The sequence below is a fragment of the Ambystoma mexicanum genome, chromosome 6p (assembly GCF_040938575.1).
Source record: "Ambystoma mexicanum isolate Mex_15411 chromosome 6p, UKY_AmexF1_1, whole genome shotgun sequence".
In the NCBI taxonomy this organism is placed as follows: Eukaryota; Metazoa; Chordata; class Amphibia; order Caudata; family Ambystomatidae; genus Ambystoma; species Ambystoma mexicanum.
Window position 1 is genome coordinate 1178384719 of NC_090935.1, and position 21102 is coordinate 1178405820.

At 45.5% G+C, this 21102-nt stretch overlaps 1 protein-coding gene across 5 annotated transcripts in view; it reads left to right on the forward strand.

The window, feature by feature from the left end:
- Nucleotides 1–21102, forward strand: part of LOC138510289 (annexin A1-like) — a 314660-nt gene that overhangs the window by 106530 nt on the left and 187028 nt on the right. For all 5 annotated transcript variants that reach the window (XM_069625817.1, XM_069625818.1, XM_069625821.1 and 2 more), the window contains one exon: nucleotides 16741–16854. In XM_069625817.1, the coding sequence (XP_069481918.1) occupies nucleotides 16741–16854 (114 nt within the window). The remainder of the gene's footprint in view (nucleotides 1–16740; nucleotides 16855–21102) is intronic.

Sequence of the window (21102 nt, forward strand, 5' to 3'; positions counted from 1 at the left end):
AGGAGAAGCAACACTAAAATGGTGAAAAAAAGAAGACTGGGCAATTCTTTTGGTAAAAATGAGCACCTCTAGGTGCCTTTACTGCAGCTGTGGAAACAGCCTGCCGTAAAGTGCACCACATTAATAAAAGGTGTCACTGGCACCAGCCATTAGAGGTAAGCTTGTCCCTGTAACAATTGTTTCAGTGTGAAGGTCTCCTCAGCACTCCCCATAAGGTGGGGTGTGCTGGTTTCACCAAACTAAATGTAAAAGGGATCCAAAGATCCTTTCTACCATTGAGAACTGTAGTTCTTTCAAGTTTAGCCAGAGAAAGTTAAAAGGGTTGCCCCTAGGGCAACCCATCAACAAGCACTTATTGCCAAAAACGTTAAGAGGATAAATGGCACGATGGAGAGTCTACAAACTGACACCCATAAAGAGTAAAATATTCTGTGGGTGTGGAAAAAGGTTCCCACTCAGAGGTATAAGGAAACATAATCCACCAGTAAAGCAAAAATTTCTTACCTAACACTCCTGAAACTTTAATTTATGAGCGATCAGCACAAAGCACACCCCACCCTATGTGGAGTGCTGAGGGGATACTTGTATCTCCCTTCTCTCGGCTCCTGTAAGGTTTTGGTTACAGTGACAACCGTATAGTTATGGATGGTGGCAGTGGAGGTGTTCTACCATTTTTGTGCAATGTTCCTCCGCAGGCTGTATTCACAGCCCTAGGCTTGCATATGTTCCAACATGGTGTCTCCTTTCTTTTTCTGCAATTTCTTGTGTGGTTGTCCTTTGTTAGCCCTTCTGCCATTATCAGCATCGCCCACTTCTTTCACCTCACAAGCATACTCAAAGTAACAGGCATAATGTCATTCTTCTCATCATACAAACCAAGCAGATGTTTTGGGAACTTTGGATTTGAAAAGGACCCAGAAGCATTCCCAGATCCCTGGAAGAATCCTGTGGGGGGCTGCAGACTTGCAATCTCCAACTGGTGGTCTGTTCTTTTGCCTCCCAACCTTAAACTGCAGCTTTTGCCAAGTTAAACTCTAGCTCCTTTTTTTCTTGAAGCTGAGATTCTCCTTTTTAACTCCAAGATGGTGTCTGCTTCTGAGGGGGTCACAGAAATATTGGTTGAAATCCTCCTCCCTTTCCACAATAATAGTAGCCATGCCAGCAAGTTCATTACTGCTGCTGAGTCCAGCCCCAGCACCACTAACCTTACCATTGACTGAAAGAGGTGCAGTCCTATGCCATTCAATTACAATATTTATTTGTGGTCAAGCAAACACTATAAAAATGGGCGTTGGTTGGGGCCTTGTGCCCAAAAACTTCACAATAGTTTTGTGAGCCAGGAATAGTTTGGGAGGAGCTTGTGGAAGGAGGATGGTTTCCAAAGTTGGGTAAGGCTCTATTCTGATGACGGAAACTGTCTCCAGCTTGAGTGCTTGCGCGAACAAGCAATGCCAAAGCATGTAAAGTTAGCAAACCTTTTTAGAGGGGAGATGGGGTTCCCTAAGTACCACTGTAACTTGCCTCCCATACTCCGGTTTCTCTTGGGAGTTGGCAGGTCTTAAGGGGGTTCTCAGAGGTCACGTTTCCTACTGTTGGTTCGGGACCTCAGTGCCCAGGAGTTGCAGGTTCAAGTGAATACCCAGTCCGCCACAGATATGTTAGTGCACGGTTCAAATGTCCTTTAACATTATCACCACCGTAGTGGTCCCTTGGCGCTCTGGTGGCTCTGAAAGAGGAGAGGAGGGGAGGTTGAGTTGGTGGGAGGAAGAAGGAAAAGTGCAAGAGAGCAGTGATGTGCTGTTGGCAGCCTCAGCCCGGAGGGTCTGTTGGCTGGGCCTGGGGTGTTTGCGGACGGTAGTCGTCGTGAACTGTTGTGCAAGGCTGTGTTTTTGTTTTGTTGTTGCAATGTAGTGAAGTTTGTGCGGTTTGTTGTGCTGTAGGTTTTGGTTGTTTGGTTTGGAGTTTGAGAGGTGTATGCAGAAAGGGAAAATTGTTAGTAGGGTTGGTTAATTTGCATCTCTGTCCTGAATTGAAGTGCTCGGCTTGCGTATTCTCCCCTGTTGCGGCTCTGTCCAGATCTGGGTCTGACTGGCATACAGGTTCCATAGTCCTCGCCTCTAACCTGCTCTCTCATAGCTCCTCTTATCCTCCATTTAGACACTAGTGACCAGTGCATCTGCTAATGACAACCTCTCCGGTAGTGGTAGTAGATACAGGTGCAAAGTGATACAGGTGAAGAATTCAGCTCACTCTGGTGCAGGCCTCGTCTCGGCACATGTTGGGCAAGATTGTGTGTAGTAACCCTGTGGTAGACTACACCATCCTTGTCCTCTTGGCAATATACCTTCGGTATAGACCTGCATTACACAAGTTGGTAGAGTGACTGAGCAGAAAGGCTTATCTCAAGAGGGGGTCAATGTGAGCTGTAGGGTTGCAACAGAGATTCAGTGACAGGTATTCAAATAACACTTAGACTCAAGGTTTCTTGATTAAATCATGTATTAATTTAACAGTCAGTTTTAAAAATGAGCCTTCCTTAGAAGGGAGCAATTTCCAACAATAAAATGCACTTCAAAATGCACTCCTTCAGTTTCAGTTAGTAAGCAGATAGCCTTTTGGGATGTCACACACTTCCTACACCCTGATGTGACTTTAATAGCTAGGACACTGTGGACATTAATGGAGGTGTGGAAAAAGGTAAAGGTTGGGGAAGGAAACAATGGTTAACAAGTTTCTCCAAACAGGTAAGTACTTTACAATTCCCCCAATGAAATGCAGGTTAACCCTTTCCCAGCTATACAAGTATGTTATGTGTGACTTTTTGAGGGACCGATGAACACAGTCCGAGGGTAAGAAGAGTCTACAGGGAGCCAGGCCAGCCAAGCTAGGAGGCTTGTGAGAAGCAAAGATGCAAGCAACTCTGCAAAAGGCAGCCAATGCAAGTCTCCAGTGAGAGCAAGCTACATGGAACCAGCGGTACGTACCCCTAGTTACACAGTACCTTGAGTCGGAAGAAGGGGCTCCAGCTGGCTTCTGTTCCTATTGTAGTCCTACAGATCCTGTTGCTCCTGGGCCTCAGTTGTAGGGACAAGAGGGAGGACGTCTGGGGACTCCTGCACTGTTTGAAGTTCGGCAGCAGCAACTGGCATAGATCTTTGCTGTTTCAGGTACTCGCAAATAGCACCACTGCAGTTCTTGGACACCTTATGGGCTCCCCTTGCTTCTGGGGTCCAGCACTCTGAGGTGGCTCAGGCTTGAGCAGTCATGCTTTGAGGGAGTCTGGAGGATCTTCCTGGAGCTCTGGTCCCGCTTAAAACGATGCACTCTATTCTGGTGTTCCTGTCCCCTGGCACTCAGTTCTAGCAGCAGCAAAGAAGTACAACCTGCAGGAAGAAGGGTTCCAGTCAAGTTCGTCTTGGGGTCAGTTGGTCCCACCAACCCAAGGGAAGAAGTTGTCCATTCTCGGCTGTTAGGGAAAATTCTCAAAAATGTGCTAATTCCCTCTACCTTAGACCCCCAGCAACATTGCTGGATGTTACCTGGAGAGAGTGAGACCCTTTTTCCCACTCTCGTATTTGAATGTGATTTTTATTTGTTATTTTTTTTTATTTGTTTTTTTATGCACTGTTTATTTTTGGTTATGGAGTCTAACCAACTCCATAGGCATCATCTTTTACAATTGTGTCACACAGCACCTTCAGTGCAGAGCCACAGGGAAGTCTTTCAGATTTCCCAAGGTTTGAATACCTTCTCTGGGACCAATTACCGTTTCCCATAGAAGTGGAGTGAAATGACTTCACTCAGTACTATAAAATTCTAGACCCAGCACACCAGATCTTACAATAGAGTGCTGGAGGGGTTACTAGGTATCCCCTATGTCTAGTTACTCATGTAGCACTCATATGTTACCCTTTCCTCTCAGAATGGCTGGTGGCAGTGGTTTTGCAATGAACTACCATGATGTACCCCGACTGCAACCTGTTTGCAGCTCGGGTAACGTTGAATCGCGGGAGCCATGTTTTAAAAAATGGTGCTGAGCCTCCTTTGTTAAAATGGTCCCTGGTCGTCTTTTATCACCATTTCTTTGTGGAAAGGTCCTTGAGTTTTTCTCTGCACGCCAAACCAGGTTTTTTGTTTGTTCATTCGCCTACGGCGGGCTTCAGGAGTGAAACCCGCCTCTGGCTTGAGTGCCTGGGGTAGGCAAGAAGTGAGGCAGGTGCACGAAACTGTGTTTAGGAGACCCAAATGTACTCTGACGATTGGCTGGCTGGCTGTCCAGCAAGGACAGCCACCCTGCTGGGTGAGTGGCAGCTAAGCTGGAATAAATGGGAGAGAACTTAAAAGGTGAGTCTCTTGGCTGAGTTTGAAGAGGACGGCTGCTGCAACTCCTGGACTGTTGGTTTGCCCGGTTAAGAATCGCCAAGTTTGCATCGACAAGCCCTGCAAGGACTTCTCCTTGGAGTTGGTGGGACCAATCAACTCCCAAGTATGCCACCTGGACACCCATATCGGAGCTGGTTGCATTTCCTCAGTGCTGAAGGAAACCGTAGAGCCAGGGAGAGGGACACCAGATTGTGTGCTTTGCTTGTAAGCTGGCCTAAAGCTTTTGGAACACCCTCTGGACTCCCACGAAGCAGGACTGACCAAACCTGTGCCCCCCCCTCCACCCCCCCTTAGTTGAGTGCAGGACCTCCGATATGAGGAAAATCCACCTCGACAGCCAGGAACCACGCTTATTGCTATTTGCTGAAACGCGAAACAGCCACTGAAAGTAGTTTGCCGGTTGCCAGCTTTGTCGGTGCCAATACAGTGCAGGATTACCCTGACGGTCTCCCTCTTGTCCCCACGACTGAGGCACAGGAACAGTGAGATCTGCATAGCTGTACACGAACGGAAGTCTTCAGCTGCACCTTTTTCTTCTTTACTAAGGTACTATAAAACTAGCCTAAGAACTTACCTCTTACTGTGGAAGTGGTTGTAACTTCAGCAACTCGCAAGTCTAATCAGCTTGTGGCCCCACATTTAGTCCTTTTTTATCCAAGACTCCTACAACCTTGTGCAAAGACTTGCATTAACTTACCTTAAGTGCTGCATCCTATACAAAGACATTTGCCCATTGTCTTTGGCTTAGCCTATTGAATTGAATGACTCTTATCTGAAAGTATTTGCCCTGCTTAAGAATATTTGTATTTCTTGTGTTGTAATAACCTTAGCATACAGAATACTAGTTTGTAAAAGGCAAACAGTAAGGTATTAATGTCCCCAGCACCCAGTAAGGTATTAATGTCCCCAGCACCCTTATTACTAGTCACCTCTGGGTGTAGGTTGTCTGTGGGCCATCCCAAAAGGGCCTTGTCTGATCCAGAAACTCAGAATGTACAGTATTGAAGTATAGGTGTGTTACTATTCTATTGATCCCTTCTAAAGAAGGTTTTATAACTGACTGATGCACTGTTTCTTGCATAAACAATAAGAGTTTATTTGAATACCTGTAACAGTGTATCTTTGACTCCACTACAGCTCACATTTCCCCTCTTGAGATAAGCCTGGCTGCTCAACACGCTACCAAAACTGTGTAGTACAAGCTTATACCAAAGGTTGGGTTGCCTATACCTGTAGTCATAGTTGTTTGTAGTGTTCCCAGAGGGTACTGCATATAAACTTTGCCTAACACAGGCTTCTCTATTTGCTTCGAAATGTGGAGCTTCAGCACTGCAGCAGGACTTCACCAGGCAAACCAACGGTCCAGGAGGTTACAGCAAGCTTCTTCCAGTTTCTTCTTCGGTTCCTTCGTCCAGTAGTCGACTCTGCCTTCCATGCAAAAGACCTTGCCTTTTATGCAAGTCTCTCCCATTAATTAGCAGCCTAGCTGTCACTCGCACAGCAGGGTGGCTCTCTCTGAGGACAGCCAGCAGCCAATCAACTTTATGCTTAGTCTCCTTGGTTACAGGAATGCAACCAGAGTTTTGGGAACCTCCCTCACTTCCTGCCCTGCCAGACACGCTGGAGCCAGAGGCAGGCTTCTCCAGTGAATGCTGCCAAAGACAAAATGAACAAAGGGACCAAACCTAGTTTGGCACGCAGAGTAAATCTCAAGAAGGACCTTTCAAGAAATGGCGAAAAAAAGATTGGGCCATTATGACAAAAATGGGCACCCATGGGTGCAATACTGCAGCGGAGTATTCAGCCTGCGGCAAAAACGCACAATAGTAAAATTAAACCACTACCATCACCATTAAATGTAGCATGGGTAACATAAAATGTTACATGAGAAGGTAGACAAAGGGGATATGAAGTAACCCCCCAGCACTCCACATAAGATGGTGTGTGCTGAATCTACAAAGAGAAAAAGGTAAGTAAAGTCCATTTCACTTTACTTTTCTTGGATACAGTAGTTTATCGAAGAAAAAGTATTTAAACCTTAGCATTATTCCAAAGGACTTCTCTATGACACTGTCACAATACAAAAAGATGATGCCTATGGAGTATAATTATTGGTCAGACTCCAAAACCAAAAGAAACAAATCGTAGAAAAATACATCGAGAGTGAGATAAAGGTCTCACTCACTCCAGGTTAAAATTGTAAAGTCCAGCAAAAGAGCCGGGGGGTCGGGAGGGGGGGGTTTGAAGGGAATTGGCACAGAAATGATTCTCCTCAACAGCACACGACTGGATGTGGGAAAGCAGTTTTTCCCTATTGCACACCGGCAGCAGGGGACATAGTTGTCACGGTCAGTCAGCCTGATCTGTGGTCTCCTTGATGTTGGAACGTCAACATTTTGCAGAGACGGCTCTTGTAGGACAAGCCAGCCACCCCCTGACCCCCAGTTCAGGCCAAAGCACAGAATGGCGATGTCTGGGGTGTGGTAACCCAAACCTCAAGCTGGTCAGCTGCACTTTTCGAAGGGTGTGGTATGCAGGACACTGGGTAGACGTCTGGAATGGATGTTCCCTCCACTCCCTGGGTCGAAGCTCCACTGAAGGCCTTCTACAGATCACTTGCCAGGCAGGGCCGTGTGCACATCTAGCACTTCGTTCACCGTACTTCCTCCTTTTCCAGAGATAAAGCCCTCTCAGGAGGCTGAGCTCTGTAGTGTTCCGTATTGTTGGAGACTACATTACCCAGCTCTCCCAGTCTTTATCCCGTAACATCTGGCGCTTCAGTGCTGTTGCTTCAGGGACAAGCCGGTCTTCGCCAGAACACGGTCTTATGGCAAAGGATTATGGTCCTGTGACTTGGTTGCAGCTAAGCCAGTTTGTTTTGAAATACTACTCTGCCCCTCCACAGCGCTTGGTACTCCCCTTGCCGCCATATCACTCCTTGACATATGGCCATAGACCAGGCGGTTACCACCTTTGAGAGCCACCCTGGTTATTTATCGCCTCCATCTCAGTTAAGCTCCACGACCCAGCTTCTCCAGACATGTAATATTTGAGTGCATTTCACATGTCTTGTCTACTTACCTACACTATGGGATATCCAGCCAGAGAGTAAATTGCTTGGCAATTATAAATACATAGTTGCACCTAAAACTCAATGATTCACCTAAAACTCAATGATTCAGCTGGATCTCCTGAGTCAAATAACCTCCACCCTCCCTCACAACACTATCAGCCTACTCCTTGCTTGACACATTTTGAGGCAAAAGGTCAAACACTCCCTGTAAGAGTAGAAAACCTGACCAGCTCAGAGGCGCAGCTTGGATTCATGCCTGCCACGATCACAAAGGGCCATGATAAAGGTTGCACCCTTGCTGAAACCTTTAATATCATGAACCGCAATGACGTAACGCCAGTTCCCCCGCCTCAGGTATATATAATTGCTGCAGGAGTCAGACATGCAGAGTTTAAATATGGAACGTGATACTATGCCCCGTATGATCAACCAGGGACATAAGGCTTCTACTCCCACTGATACCCTTTATGTTGGGAATCACAATTACCAAATACCAACTGTTAGGCAAGATTGGATGCAGTACTCTTTGGGTGCACTACAATAACCTTGACCTCCTGGCAATAGGGACCCAACCTTTGGTATAGGTCCGAACTACACAGGTTGGTAGCTTTTTGAGCAGCCAGGCTTACCTCAAGAGGGGGTCAGTGTGAGCTGTAGGGGAGTTAGAGATTCACAGTGACAAGTATTCAAATAAACTCTTATACACAAGGTTTCTGGAATAAACAATTATTAATTCATCAGTCAATAAAAATAAGCCTTCTTCAGAAGGGGCAGTATAACAGTAACACTCAAATGCACTTCAAAAATACACTCTTAAGATTTCTAAATCCGTAAGTACCCATTTGGCATGACCCACACACTACCTACACCCTGAGGTGACTTCAATATTTGGGGTGCTGGGGACATTAATATATCACTGTTGCATTTAGAATCCGTTTTAGGAATGTCAAAGGAAAGATTAGAACAAAACAAGAGATCACACAATTCTGAAACGGGTAAGTACTTTGGTAACCCCCAATGAAAAGTTAGTTAACACCTTCCTGGAAGGAAGACACAACCCCTAAGCAGAAGACCGAAGATTCATTCAGGGTGCCAGGCCAGCCAATGTTCAGATAGCAAAAGTCAAGGTGAACTGAAGCACTTCTTGCAGGTAAGTAAAAGTCTTGCACAATGTTTTAGAAGTCTTTGTAGAATAAGAAGAAATTCAAAGTACGGGCACAAGCTGATTAGGCTTGTGAGGTAAAGAAGCTGTTGGCAACTCTACAGGTGCAACTGAGACAAGTTTCCAACGAGGGAAGCAAGGCGCCCCAAAAAGAGGTAATTTCTCTCAGACTTTACAGTACCTTTAGGTTGATGAAAAGTGCAGCTGATGACTTCTGTTCCTGTGCAGCTCTGCAGATCCTGGTGTTTCTGGGCCTCGGTTGTGGGGACAAGAGAGGACTTCTGGAGACTCCTGCACTACAATGGGACAGTCACCGCTCGCAACCGCCAATCTTTAAACAAGTGACACTTCAGTGTTTCAGCCCCTTGCGTCTACCGCAAATAGCAACATTGCGGTTCCTGGATGTCGAGATGGGCTTTCCTTGCATCTGGGGTCCCGCACTCTGAGGGGGCTCAGGCTCGGTCAGTCCTGCTTCTTGGGTGTCCGGAGGATCTTCCTGGAGCTCTTGGCCAGCTTAAAAGCGATGCACACAATCTGGTGTTACTCTTTCTGGCTATTTGGTTCCAGCAGCAACTACAGTGGAATTTCAACCAGCTCCAAGAGGATGTCCAGGTGGCTTACTTTGGGGTTGATTGGTCCCATCAACTCAAGGGGAGAAGTCATCCTGGCAGGTGCTTCTCTGATACGAATTTGGAGTCTAAGCACAGCAGCATGGCTTCACCGGGCAAACCAACAGTCCAGGAGTTGCAGCAGGCGTCCTTCAAGTTCTTTTTCGGATTCCTTCGTCCATTGGTCAACTCTGCCTTCCAAGCCAAAAAGCTTTGCCTTTTATGCAGGTTTCTCCCATTCCAGCCCAGCTGTCAGTCACCCAGCAGGGTGGGTGTCCTTGCCAGACAGCCAGCCGGCCAATCACTTAAGAATGCATTCTGGCCTCCTAGGAGACTTAGCACGGAGGTTCGGGCACCTCCCTCGTTTCCTGCCCCCGGCAGACACCCTGGAGCCAGATGTGGGTTTCACTCATGAGTCCTGCCAAAGGCAAAAGCAACAAAGGGACCAAACCTGGTTTGACACACAGAGTAAAACTCGAGGGACCTTTCCACAAAGAAATGGTGAAAAAAGATTGAGGCCATTTTGACAAAAATGGCCCCCTTGAGTGCTTTACTGTAGCTGCAAACGCACACCACGGTAGTTGAAAGTAAACCACTGCCACCAGCTGTTTAATGAGGAAAGGGTAACTTAAAAATGTTTCATGAGAAGCTAGAGAAAGGGGATACGAAGTAACCCCTCCAGCATCCTATTGTAAGATAGTGTGTGCTCGGTCTAGAAAGTTATAAGTGTAAGCAAGGTCAATTTCACTTCACTGCTCTTGGAAACAGTAGTTGATCCAAGAGAATGGGTTTACATTTTTGGGAAATCAGACTTTCCTATGCCACTGCACTGAATGTGCTGTGTGATGCAATGTAAAAGATTTTGTCACTCTCAACCAAAAAAGGGTTCAAAATCGGATTCAAAATGAGTGGGGAAAAAGGGTCTCGCTCTCTCCAGGTTAAACATTTAAGTAGTCAAAATCCAGCAAAGTTGCTGCGGCTCTCTAAGGTAGAGAGGAATTGGCACATTTCTGAGAATTCTCCCTAACGGTACCAAAGGCAGGAGCCAAGGAGTTGAGATTCTGTGTGGACTATAGAGCTATTAATGCAGTCACCACGACCGATGCCCATCCTTTACCTAGGACTGATGAGCTGGTGGATAAACTTGGTTCAGCCAAGTACTTCAGTACATTTGACCTAACCTCAGGCTATTGGCAAATAGTTCTGACAGACCATGCCAAGGAGAACTGCATTTTCCAGCCCTCCAGGCCTCTACCAGTTTAAGGTAATGCCCTTTGGACCAACAAATGCACCTGCTATGTTCCAAAGGATGGTAAATCATGTTCTGAATGGGATGGAAGACTTCCGCATGGCATACTTGGGTGACACTGCAGTGTTCAGCCCTACTTGGAAAGAGCAGATTGACCACCTAGGCTATGTATTGGAGGCTCTTGAGCAGGCCCATCTGACCGTAAAGGCAAGCAAATGTCAAATTGATCAGAGTAAAGTTGTCTACCTTGGACATGAGTTAGGAGGAGGTGAAATCAGGCCATTGCCTAGCAAAGTACAAGCTCTACAAGACTGGGCCACCCCTACTACTCAAACCCAAGTGAGAGCCTTTCTAGGTCTCACAGGTTACTATGGAACTTAATAGAGAACTATCGGACCATAGATTCTCTCTTGAATGTGATCTCCTCAACCAAATTTCCCAAGAAGGTCAGGTGGAATGAGGAGTGCACCAAGGCATTTGAAGAACTTAAGAAAACCCTTTGTAAAGCTCCAGTCTTGAGAGCTCCTGACTACAACCAATCCTTTATTGTGCAAACTGATGCTTCCAATACAGGTATAGGTGCAGTTCTGAGTCAGCTGGTTGAGAAAGGCAGGGAACACCCTATCTGCTTCCTCAGTAGGAAACTGAAGGACTCGGATACAAGGTGGGAAACCATAGAACGAGAATGTTTTGTTGTTTGGTCTTTGAAGACGTTTAGATCATACTTGTATGGGTCTACTTTTGTAATTCAAACAGACCACTAACCCTTGATGGTTAATGCAGATGAAGGGGGAGAATCCTAAATTGTTAAGATGGTCAATCAGTCTTCAAGTGTTTGATTTAACAATAGAACATAGGTCAGGGTATAATCCCCAAAATGCTGATGGTCTCTCCAGAAAGTATGAGTGACCGGAGTAAGAACATTCATCCAGGAGTGGATTAAATACTCCTGTCCCTTTGTCTGGGAGGAACGAGTGTTAAGGCGAATTCTCAGAAAAGTGTTAATTCACTCCTAACGAGACCCCCCGCTGTTTTGCTGGACTCTAGGACTTTTAATTTCTAACCTGGAGAGAGTGAGCCCTTTTTCTCACTCTCGTATTTTTATTGTGATTTTGACTGATTTTTTGTTGTTTTTTTTCTTTTTTTTTTTGTTTTACTTTGGAGCCTTACACACTCCATAGGCATCATCTTTACACTGTGACACACATCTTCAGTGCAGTGGCACAGGAAAGTCTCTTAGATTTCCCAAAGGTTTAAACACATTCTCTTGGTGAAACTACTGATTCCAAGAGCAGTAAAGTGAAATTGACTTTACTTACATTTGTAACTTTCTAGAGCCAGCACACCCTATCTTACAATAGGGTGCTGGAGGGGTTACTTAGTATCCCCTTTGTCTAGTTTCTCATGTAAAATTTGTTAGCCTCTCTACGATTAATGGCTGGTGGCAGTGGTTTATTTTTTTTATTACCTTTGTGTGTTTTTTACCACGGTCTGTGTTCGCAGCTGCAGTAAGGCACCCCTGGTTGCCCATTTTGTCAAAATGGCCCCAGTCTTGTTTTTGCCATTTCTTGTTTGAAAGGTCCTTCTTGAGATTTACTCTGCGTGCCAAACCAGGTTTGGTCTTTGTTCATTTTGTCTTTGGCGGGATTCACAAGTGAAGACCGCCTCTGGCTCCAGTGTGTCTGGCAGGGGCAGGAAGAGAGGGAGGTGCCCGACACTCCCTGTGCTTAATCACCTTGGTTACAGGAATGTACCCAAGGTAATTGGCCAGCTGGCTGGCCTTGGAAAACAGCTACTCTGCTGTGTGATTGACAGCTAGGCTGGAATGAATAGGAGTAACCTGTATAAAAGGCAAGGCTTTTTTGCTTGTAAGGCAGAGTCAACCACTGGACGAAGGAATCTGAAGACTAACTTGGAGGAGGCACCTGCTGCAACTCCTGGACCATTGGTATGCCCGGTGAAGCCCTGCTGAAGCTCCAAATTGGTTTCGACTAGAGAAGCCCTGCAAGGACGACTTCTCCCCTTGGGTTGGTGATACAATCTACCCCCAAAGTGAACTCATTTGGACATCCTCTTAAGCTGGCTGTACTTCTGCTGCTGGAACCGAAGTGCCAGGGAGAGAGCACCAGATCGAGTATCGCTTTTAAGTCCGACCAGCGCATTAGGAAGAGCATCCGGACATCCCTAAAGGGGGACTGACTAAGCCTGAGCCACCTCAAGAGTGCTGAACCCCAAATGCGAGGAAAGTCTGAAGTTGTATACGGGAAACGCAGTGTTGCGATTTGCTGTAGACGCGAGCAGCTGAAACCGGCTAGTGCTGCTGAATTGAAGTTTGAACTTTGCTTCCGCCGATCTTCCCATTGTGTTGCAGGAGTCCCCAGAACTCCTCCCTCTTGTTCCCATGACTGAGGCCCAGGAACATCAGGCTCTGTAGAGCCACACATGAACAGAAGCCACCTGGAACCATTTCTTCTAACCAAAGGTACTGTAAACCTAAGAGGACTTGCCCCTTGTGGTGTAGCCTTACGTGCTCTCAGTTGAGACTTGACTTGGTTGCCATTGCAGAGTTGCTTGCAGCTTTGCCCCTCACAAGCCTCCCAGCTTGTGGCCCTTCAAGTGATTCTTATTTCTACAAACATTTCTAAAAACATTGTGCAAGACTGTCACTTGCGTGCCAATAAGATCTTCAGCTCCCCTTGACTATGTCAACTAACACTGACTGTCCTGGCTCCCTGAGAGACACTTCTACCACTGACTTTGTGCCTTTGCATTTCCACCAGGAAAGGGTTAATGTACTTTGCATTGGAAGGTTTTTAAAAGTACTTTCCAGTTCATGAAATATTTGTTAACCTTTGTTTTATTCGTCTATTCTATATTTGGTACCCCAAACTCAGTATTGCTCTAAATGTACCAGTGATAATCAATGTCCAGTATCCTAGCTATTTAAGTAACCTGAGGGTGTAGGAAGTGTCTGTGTGCCATCCCCAAGTGTTTTGAAGTGTATTATAATTGTTACATGTTTTGTTCCTTCTGAAGAAGGCTTATATAACTGACTGTTAAATGAATAATTGTTAAATCAAGAAACCAAGTGTGTTTATTTGAATAACTGTCACTGTGAAACTGTTACAACCCTACTGTCACATTGTCCCCTCTTGAGATGAGCCTGGCTGCTCAGCCACACTACCAACCTGTGTAGTACAGACTTAAGGTTGGGTTCCTATTGCCAGGAGGTCAAGGTTTCTGTAGTCTCGCAAAGGTTACTGCACACAATCTTGCCTAACAGGAACCCTTTGGCTGCACCTTTTATATTTATTGGCTATCCTTTAAACTACTGTTCTTAAGGATACCGTTAGGCAAGAATTGATGTAGTAACCCTGTGGTAGACTGCACAACACTTGTCCTCTTGGTATTAGGTAACCCACCTTTTGGTATAGGCCTGTACTACACAAGGTGGTAGTGTGACTGAGCAGCCAGGCTTATCCCAAGAGTAAATATGAGCTGTAGTTCCCAGTCATGGGAACAAGAGGGTGGACGTCTGGAGGACTCCTGCACAGCAATTTGGAGGTCGGCAGTGTTGGGCAGCATTCTCATTTCTGTGCTAATTCCCTTCAACCTTAGAGACCCCCAGCTCTTTTGCAGGACTTTAAGACTTTTCATTTTTATCCTGGAGTGAACTTTTTCTCACTCATGTATTTTTGATCTGATTTGGACTCAGCTTCTTTTTGGTTTTGGAGTTTAACAAGCTCAATAGGCATCACCTTTTGTATTTTGACACACTGCACCTTCAGCCCTTTGGATTGCTCTTAAAGTTTAAATAACTTCTCTTGGGTAAACTATTATTCCCAAGAGTAGTAAAGTGAAATTACTTTACTTACTTGTTATTCCTATGTAGGTCCAGTACAACCCATCTCATGACTTTTAATGGCTGGTGGCAGTGGTTTAATTTTCCTACGATTGTGTGTTTTTACTGCAGGCTGAATTCTCAGCTGCAGTATTGCACCCAAAGGTGCTCATTTTTTCAAAATGGCCCCCGGCCTTCTTTTTTCATAATTCTTTCTTGGGTTTTACTCTCCGTGCCAAAACAGGTTTAGTCACTTTGTTTGTCTTTGGTGGGCTTCAACGCTGAAGACCGCCTCTTGCTCCAGGATGTCTGACAGGGCAGGAAGTGAGGCAGGTGCCCAAAACTCCATACTTAGTTTCCATGGCAACCTGAATACACCCACTGCTGGTTGGCTGGCTGTCCTTGGAGGACAGCCATCCTGCTGTGTGAGTGATGGCTAGTCTGCAAATGAATGGGGGAAGAGTCTTGCATAAAAGGCAAGGTCTCTTGGACAGAAGGCAGAGTCGACCACTGGATGAAGGAATCTGAAGAAGCTTGCTGCAACTCCTGGACCGTTGGTTTGCCTGGTGAAGCCCTGCTGCAGTGTCAAAGTTCTGAATTACCCTCGACTAGCGAAGCCCTGCAAAGGACGACTTCTCTTGTTTGGTTCGTGGTACCAATCGACCCCAAGACTAACTCTACTGGAAACACACTCTTTTAGCTGTACTTCCATTGCTGCTGCAGGAACCGTGTGCCAGGACAGGAACACCAGAATCCAGTGCATCATTTATAAGCTGGACCCAAGCTCAAGGAAGATCCTCTGAACTCCCTCGAAGCAGGGCTGACCAAGCCTGAGCCACCCCAAGAGTGCTGGACCCCAGTAGCAAGGAAAGCCCATAAGGTGTCCAAGAACCACAGTGGTGCTATTCGCAAGAAGCTGAAACTGCAAACTGCAGCTGAGCTGAACTTTGCCCATTGGTGCTTCCGACTTTCGAATCATAGTGCAGGAGTCTCCAGACATCCTCCCTCTTGACCCCACGGCTGAGGTCCAGGAACAGGATCTGCAGGAACTACAACAGGAACAGAAGCCAGCTGGAACCATTTCTTCAGAACTAAGTTGCTGTAAACTAAGGGGTACTTACCTATTGTGTGGCTTGCTTGCTCTCAGTTGAGACTTGCATTGGCTGCCCTTTGCAGGGTTGCTTGCAGCTTTGCTCATCACAAGCCTCCCAGCTTGTGGCCCAACAGCGATTTCATTTTCAACAAAACTCTTTTGACATTGTGCAAGACTTTTTTAATTGCCTTCAAGAAGTGCCTCAGCTCCCCTAGACTTTGCTCAAGTTACATTGGCTGGCCTGGCTCCCTGTAGACTCTTCCAACCTGTGTTTTAACTATCCCTCCAAAAAGTCATACATGACTGACCTGTATAGCTGGGAAAGGGTTAATCTACATTGCATTGAGGGGTTAAAACGTGCTTACCTGTTTGAGAAACGTGTATTGTTTCCTTCCCTAACCTTTTCCTTTTTGCCACCAACTTAGTATTACCAATTCAGTGTGAAAAGTGATATATTAATGTCCACAGTGTCCTTATTATTTAAGTCACCCCAGGGTGTAGGAAATCTATGTGCCATACCAAAAAGGTATCTACTTTTACTGGTGAGATAGCTCAGCGGGTTGAGCGCTCGCTGCTGCAATCCGAGCATGATCTGCAGGTCACAGGTTCGAATCCTAGAAAGGCCAACTCAGCCTTTCATCTTCTGAGGTTGATAAAGGAGTACCATTTTCGGTTGGGTGATATTGCATGTAAATATGTGCTCTGTAAAGCGCTTTGGATTAAGGCGCTGTATAAATTACACATCATTATCATTACTTGCTGTATTGATCTGAAAGAGTGTATTTTGAGGTGTAATTTTATTGTTGCCAATTGCTCCCTTCTAAAGAAAGCGTATTTTAAAACTGACTGTTGAATTAATAAATACCTGTTATCTGGATACTTGGTCACTGTGAAACTTCAACCCTACAGCTTACATTGAATCCTCTTGAGATGAGCCTGGCTGCTCCGTCACTCTACCAACTTGTGTAGTACAGACTTCACCCAAAGGTTGAGTTACCTATTGCTAAGAGGACAAGGCTGGTGTAGTCTCCCACAGGGTTACTACATACAATCTTCCCTAACGCACTGTTTCACAATTAGTTTAGATGATTACACAGCCCATACCCGAGGGTTATGCAACAATCACCCTAATGGTCTTGATTCTGAGAGGAAGGAATCTATTATTTCAAGGAAACTCTATACTGAAAATGAACTTGCCTTTTTTTTTTTAGGATTTCCTTTTTTCCTGTTGTAATATTTGCCATCCAGGAGTAAACGGAACATGAAGCGCTCACAAGTCTTAGGCTTTTCATTTGATTATTACCATTAAAGCACTTAATCTGTCATTTTAGCCCCTGGAAGCTGCTTTGAAGAAGGCACTCTCTAGTCATCTCGAGGAAGTAGTTTTGGCTCTAATGAAGCCGCCAGCTCTATATGATGCAGAGCAGCTGAAATTGGCCACCAAGGTAAGGAAGACATTCGCCCCTTTTGGTGAAGCCTTTGCTTAACATGGACTTTAGATTTGATGTTAATGTTGGAATACCTGCGGCTGCATTATAGGGCCACTGTGTTTGTCATTCATGGTGCCAGGTGAAATCTTACAATATGATGATCCATATAAAGTAATCCTGCTACAAACTGTTCTGTCCGGTAGACCACCCCCACTTATAGGTAGACTCCATCACCAATAGCTTACCAACTTTGCTTTTAGGGCTTTTTCGAATAGTGATGTCTGGCAAGTTGCAAACCTAATTATTGGAAACCACTGAAATAGATCTGCTGTGCCAGATAATATGATGCACATAATGACTGCAAGTTTTTATATTTTTTTTCTGCTTCATCAGCATTTTCTTTAGCCCAATGTGTAGCATAAAGAAAGAGCAACAACACTTTGGCTGCATGTATTCTCCCTTAGTTACCTAAACTTGAAAGAGCAGTCAAGGCTGTTGCTCTTCAGGATTTTATGGGCTATGGGAGATCCTGGGAGAAATGTGTGAAGTGAAAACTGTACTGGAGAGAAGAACATGGCCTTCTTTGAATCAAAGTATTTTTGTTTGTCCTATACTTTCCGTAAACCTTTTCCAAGGTGAAGGGCAGCTTTGATCAGTCGGCGCTTTGCATGATGCAAGAATTGGAATGCTGCCTACTTTCAACTAAAGGATGAGCTGATGTTGGTGTGCTCCATCAATGGGTGGCTTAGCCTTTTTCCTCTTCCTCGCACCTGCAACCCAGCAGACGGTACCGCCCAAGCCTGCCCGGCTCAAAACATGTGTCCGTTTTAACTGGGGCAGGCTGGTGCAACAGAAGTCCCCTGTGCAGAATGCTGGAGTTGGTAAGGTCGTATTCTGCAACGGAGGCAAAGTCAAATGGAGGCAGCAACACGGCGGAGATTAGTGGGGTTGGAAGGTTTCCTGACTGTATCGCCAGGCCAGCCGATGATTCCAACTAACATTAAACTCTGTATGTCAGTGGTCTAACTAAGAGGGGTGCACTTTGAATAAGCACATGATGCATCACAAACTACCATGCTGGACTGGGCCATTATGCATGCACAATGCACATGATGGGGACAGTTCTGCTGCCACAGGGGTGTGCTGTGCAGTGTTAGGCGAAAAATATGTTTTTGAAACCTAGCATAGAAACAAGGGAGTGGGTGGCACCTTGCCCCCAGCATCCAAACATGCCAGCCATCACTGTGCACAGCCAGAAACCTTATGTATCTGCCAATTGCAGAGGCAGCTTTTGTTGCCGAGGGAGGGGGCGGCACTGGAATTGCAAACAATTGAAGGTCGTTGGCAGATGTTGAATATTTTCAGTGGAGGGGGCATTACTCTCCCATGAATAGTCACAAGGGAGCACGCGTTGAAGAGAGCCATGTGTCATTTATGGAGCTTGCTTCCGAGAAGTGGTGCATTTTGCAGTACAATGTTTGAGAAAAAGGGTTAAAAGTCATGTAATTTGATTCTGATAACACCAACAGTTGATGTGAAATTAAGGCGATGCATCCAGTCTGAATATGGCTTTCAGAGCTGTATAGAAGACCTTTTTGATACAGAGGTGCTTGGACAATTTTCAGACTGGGTGCTGTCCAGTGATGCCATATGCCCCAAATCATACGTTGTGAACAATATATGAGCTACCAAATACGTGTAAATGACGATATGCCTTTCAGTAGAGCCATCTATGTAGCTCGCTTAACACTTTTTTTTTAACAATTAGGTCAATGAGTGAATTTTATGGCACATATATTCAAATTTTAATAATGTGTGACAGAGCACAGGAGCATTTATAAAACAAAATATATATATTTACCATGGAAATGGCTTCCTAATGCTAGGAAATTACTAGAATCAACATGCTGAGTCAACTGCAAATTGACAGCGAACGCTGAGGAGCCTGGTCCTTATCGCTCCATCCAATTTACAATGATTAGTGTTACAATTTCTCATAGAGCTCGGGTGCACTATGCCTCTGCGATTTTAAAGTTCAACTTTCCACTAGCTGCCCAGAAGTAACTCGTCAGGAACATGATTGAATATTACAAATCATTTTGTGCATACGAACTAATGCCTATCACAAATCAAATGCCACGTGAAGTAACAAATACGAGGAATACTGTGTTCTATATTTAAATTACCATAAGGAGCACTATAGTAGGAAATTACAGTGCGCTTCGAATAATGTTGATATAGTACTGTGCATGTTTTAATACAATGCATGGACCAATGATCCTCCTCCTGAATATTAGGCCCAGACCATATTCTCATATTATGCAACGGAAAATGGGTTCAGTGTAGTTCTCATCATAGTTCTGTTAAAATAAAGTTATAAATCAGAACTTGCAAATAAAACAATAGTTGGCCCTTGTCAGCTGAAAGGATGTACAATAAATTGAAGACTAACATGTTAGGATGATACAAAAGTTTTTTTATATCCTGCTCGTTCATTTTTTCTATCGGTTCAGTTACATTTGTCAACCTCTGTAAATATATGCCGTGTGATGCAATAAATGTCTTGATAATACCCAGATAACGCAATGCTCTGTGTTTTAGAATTCCCAAACTTGCGCAACATCTGCTTTTAATCACAATAATCAATTGGGAGTGTTGCTTTAATATCTAGTGTCACTCTTGAGTTGCTTGTATTAACATTCAAAGTCACAGATATGTGTATTCTTGGTGCTCTCAGAACTCCCTGAGAATTCTGCTCTTCCAGAAAGACAGATTCACTCCCAGCTGTATTCCTGATATCACCCAAACCCTTTTAGAGCTCTGCTCCTAATCACACAGAGCTAGATGCACCCACGTTCATTTACCGAGATTTCTATCAATACAGTTCTGATGCGTGTTAATCTGCTTAGAATGACATGCTGTGCATATAGTCGTACATTTAGTGGTAATCGCAGAGTATTGCATCTTTCTTTCGAGGATCGAAAGGGGACATCGGCATGGGCATGAATGTAACACTATCTATCCCTAACGTGACGTGTAGTGTACCCAAAATCCCAAGTCGAGGTCCCTCAAATTGTTTTTTTCTGCCCAACTAGTTGGTCGCCTTATGCAGAGCTCGCAAGAGTTTACATTGCTCAATAGTTACCTCAATGTCCCATGACCTACGGTCGTCTAGTCTTCGACTATTTCTCTTCGACTACTTTGTGAACCCCTACGCCAAAGACATCCACTACTGCACGGCGACTGGTGAATCGGTTGACGTATGTGGCCGCAGCTCTCCGGCCAGGTCTGGATAGTAGGGAGTGGGGGCCCTAGGTGTTTTTTTTGTTTCTTTTTTTCTGAGAACGCATTTACTTTTCACCTCTGGTCTGACTGCCTTTTACCTCTGCTATGGAGAGGACTCCATCTAAATTTTGTCCGTCGTGCAACGGAAAATACCTCAGGAAAGACACCCATCACAAATGCTATAGGTGCTTACCTCATGACCATGACTAGCATTCCTGTGAGTCCTGCAAACTTTCGTCCCAAGACATTAAAAGACAGGCGGACAAAGTGGTGGGCGGCCTACGCAATGCAGGCCGAGGGTTGTTCCCCCCCCCCCCCCCCCTCCCCGTAGGCGCTTTCGCCTCGGATGACGATGGTAGCCATGGCTCCAAAACGGAGGCCATAGACCTTTCGGCGGAACCCTGTGGTTCCCAGATGCCAGTCCCTGGCCCACGACAGGCAGACCACCAGTACTGTTATGGGAAGTTCATACCTGGCAACAGGGGCACACACGCACCACCCAAGGAAAAGCACATAACCCCCATAGCCTCCTTGACGGATACGTCGAGGAAGCACCAAACGCCAACAGGCCCACCGAAGATTTCAACAGTGCCTGCCGAATCTCTCGGTCCGGCGCCCTCCCCGCAACCGTCTTCTTGCAACTGGGCATTCTACTCATACGTGCATTCTCACTAAAAAAACACATGAGTGCCAACACGCCGTCCAATGGCATGACAGCTCCAAAGACTTCAGTGGAGTCGACAACTGTGACACCTACAGGACCCCAAAGCACCACTTCTCATTGTGAGTTCTCTGAAGTTCCCCAGCCCCTCTCTAGGGATTTAGCTGCTACATTCTCCCCCCCCCCCCCCTCCTCTGGAGAGCCCTTCCCTCCGCCAGACCCCTCTGCTTCATCCCTGTGGACTAGGCGGAGGTTTGAAAATTATATGGATAAGAAGTCCCAATTCATAGACTTATCAGAAAGATACATTACTCGCA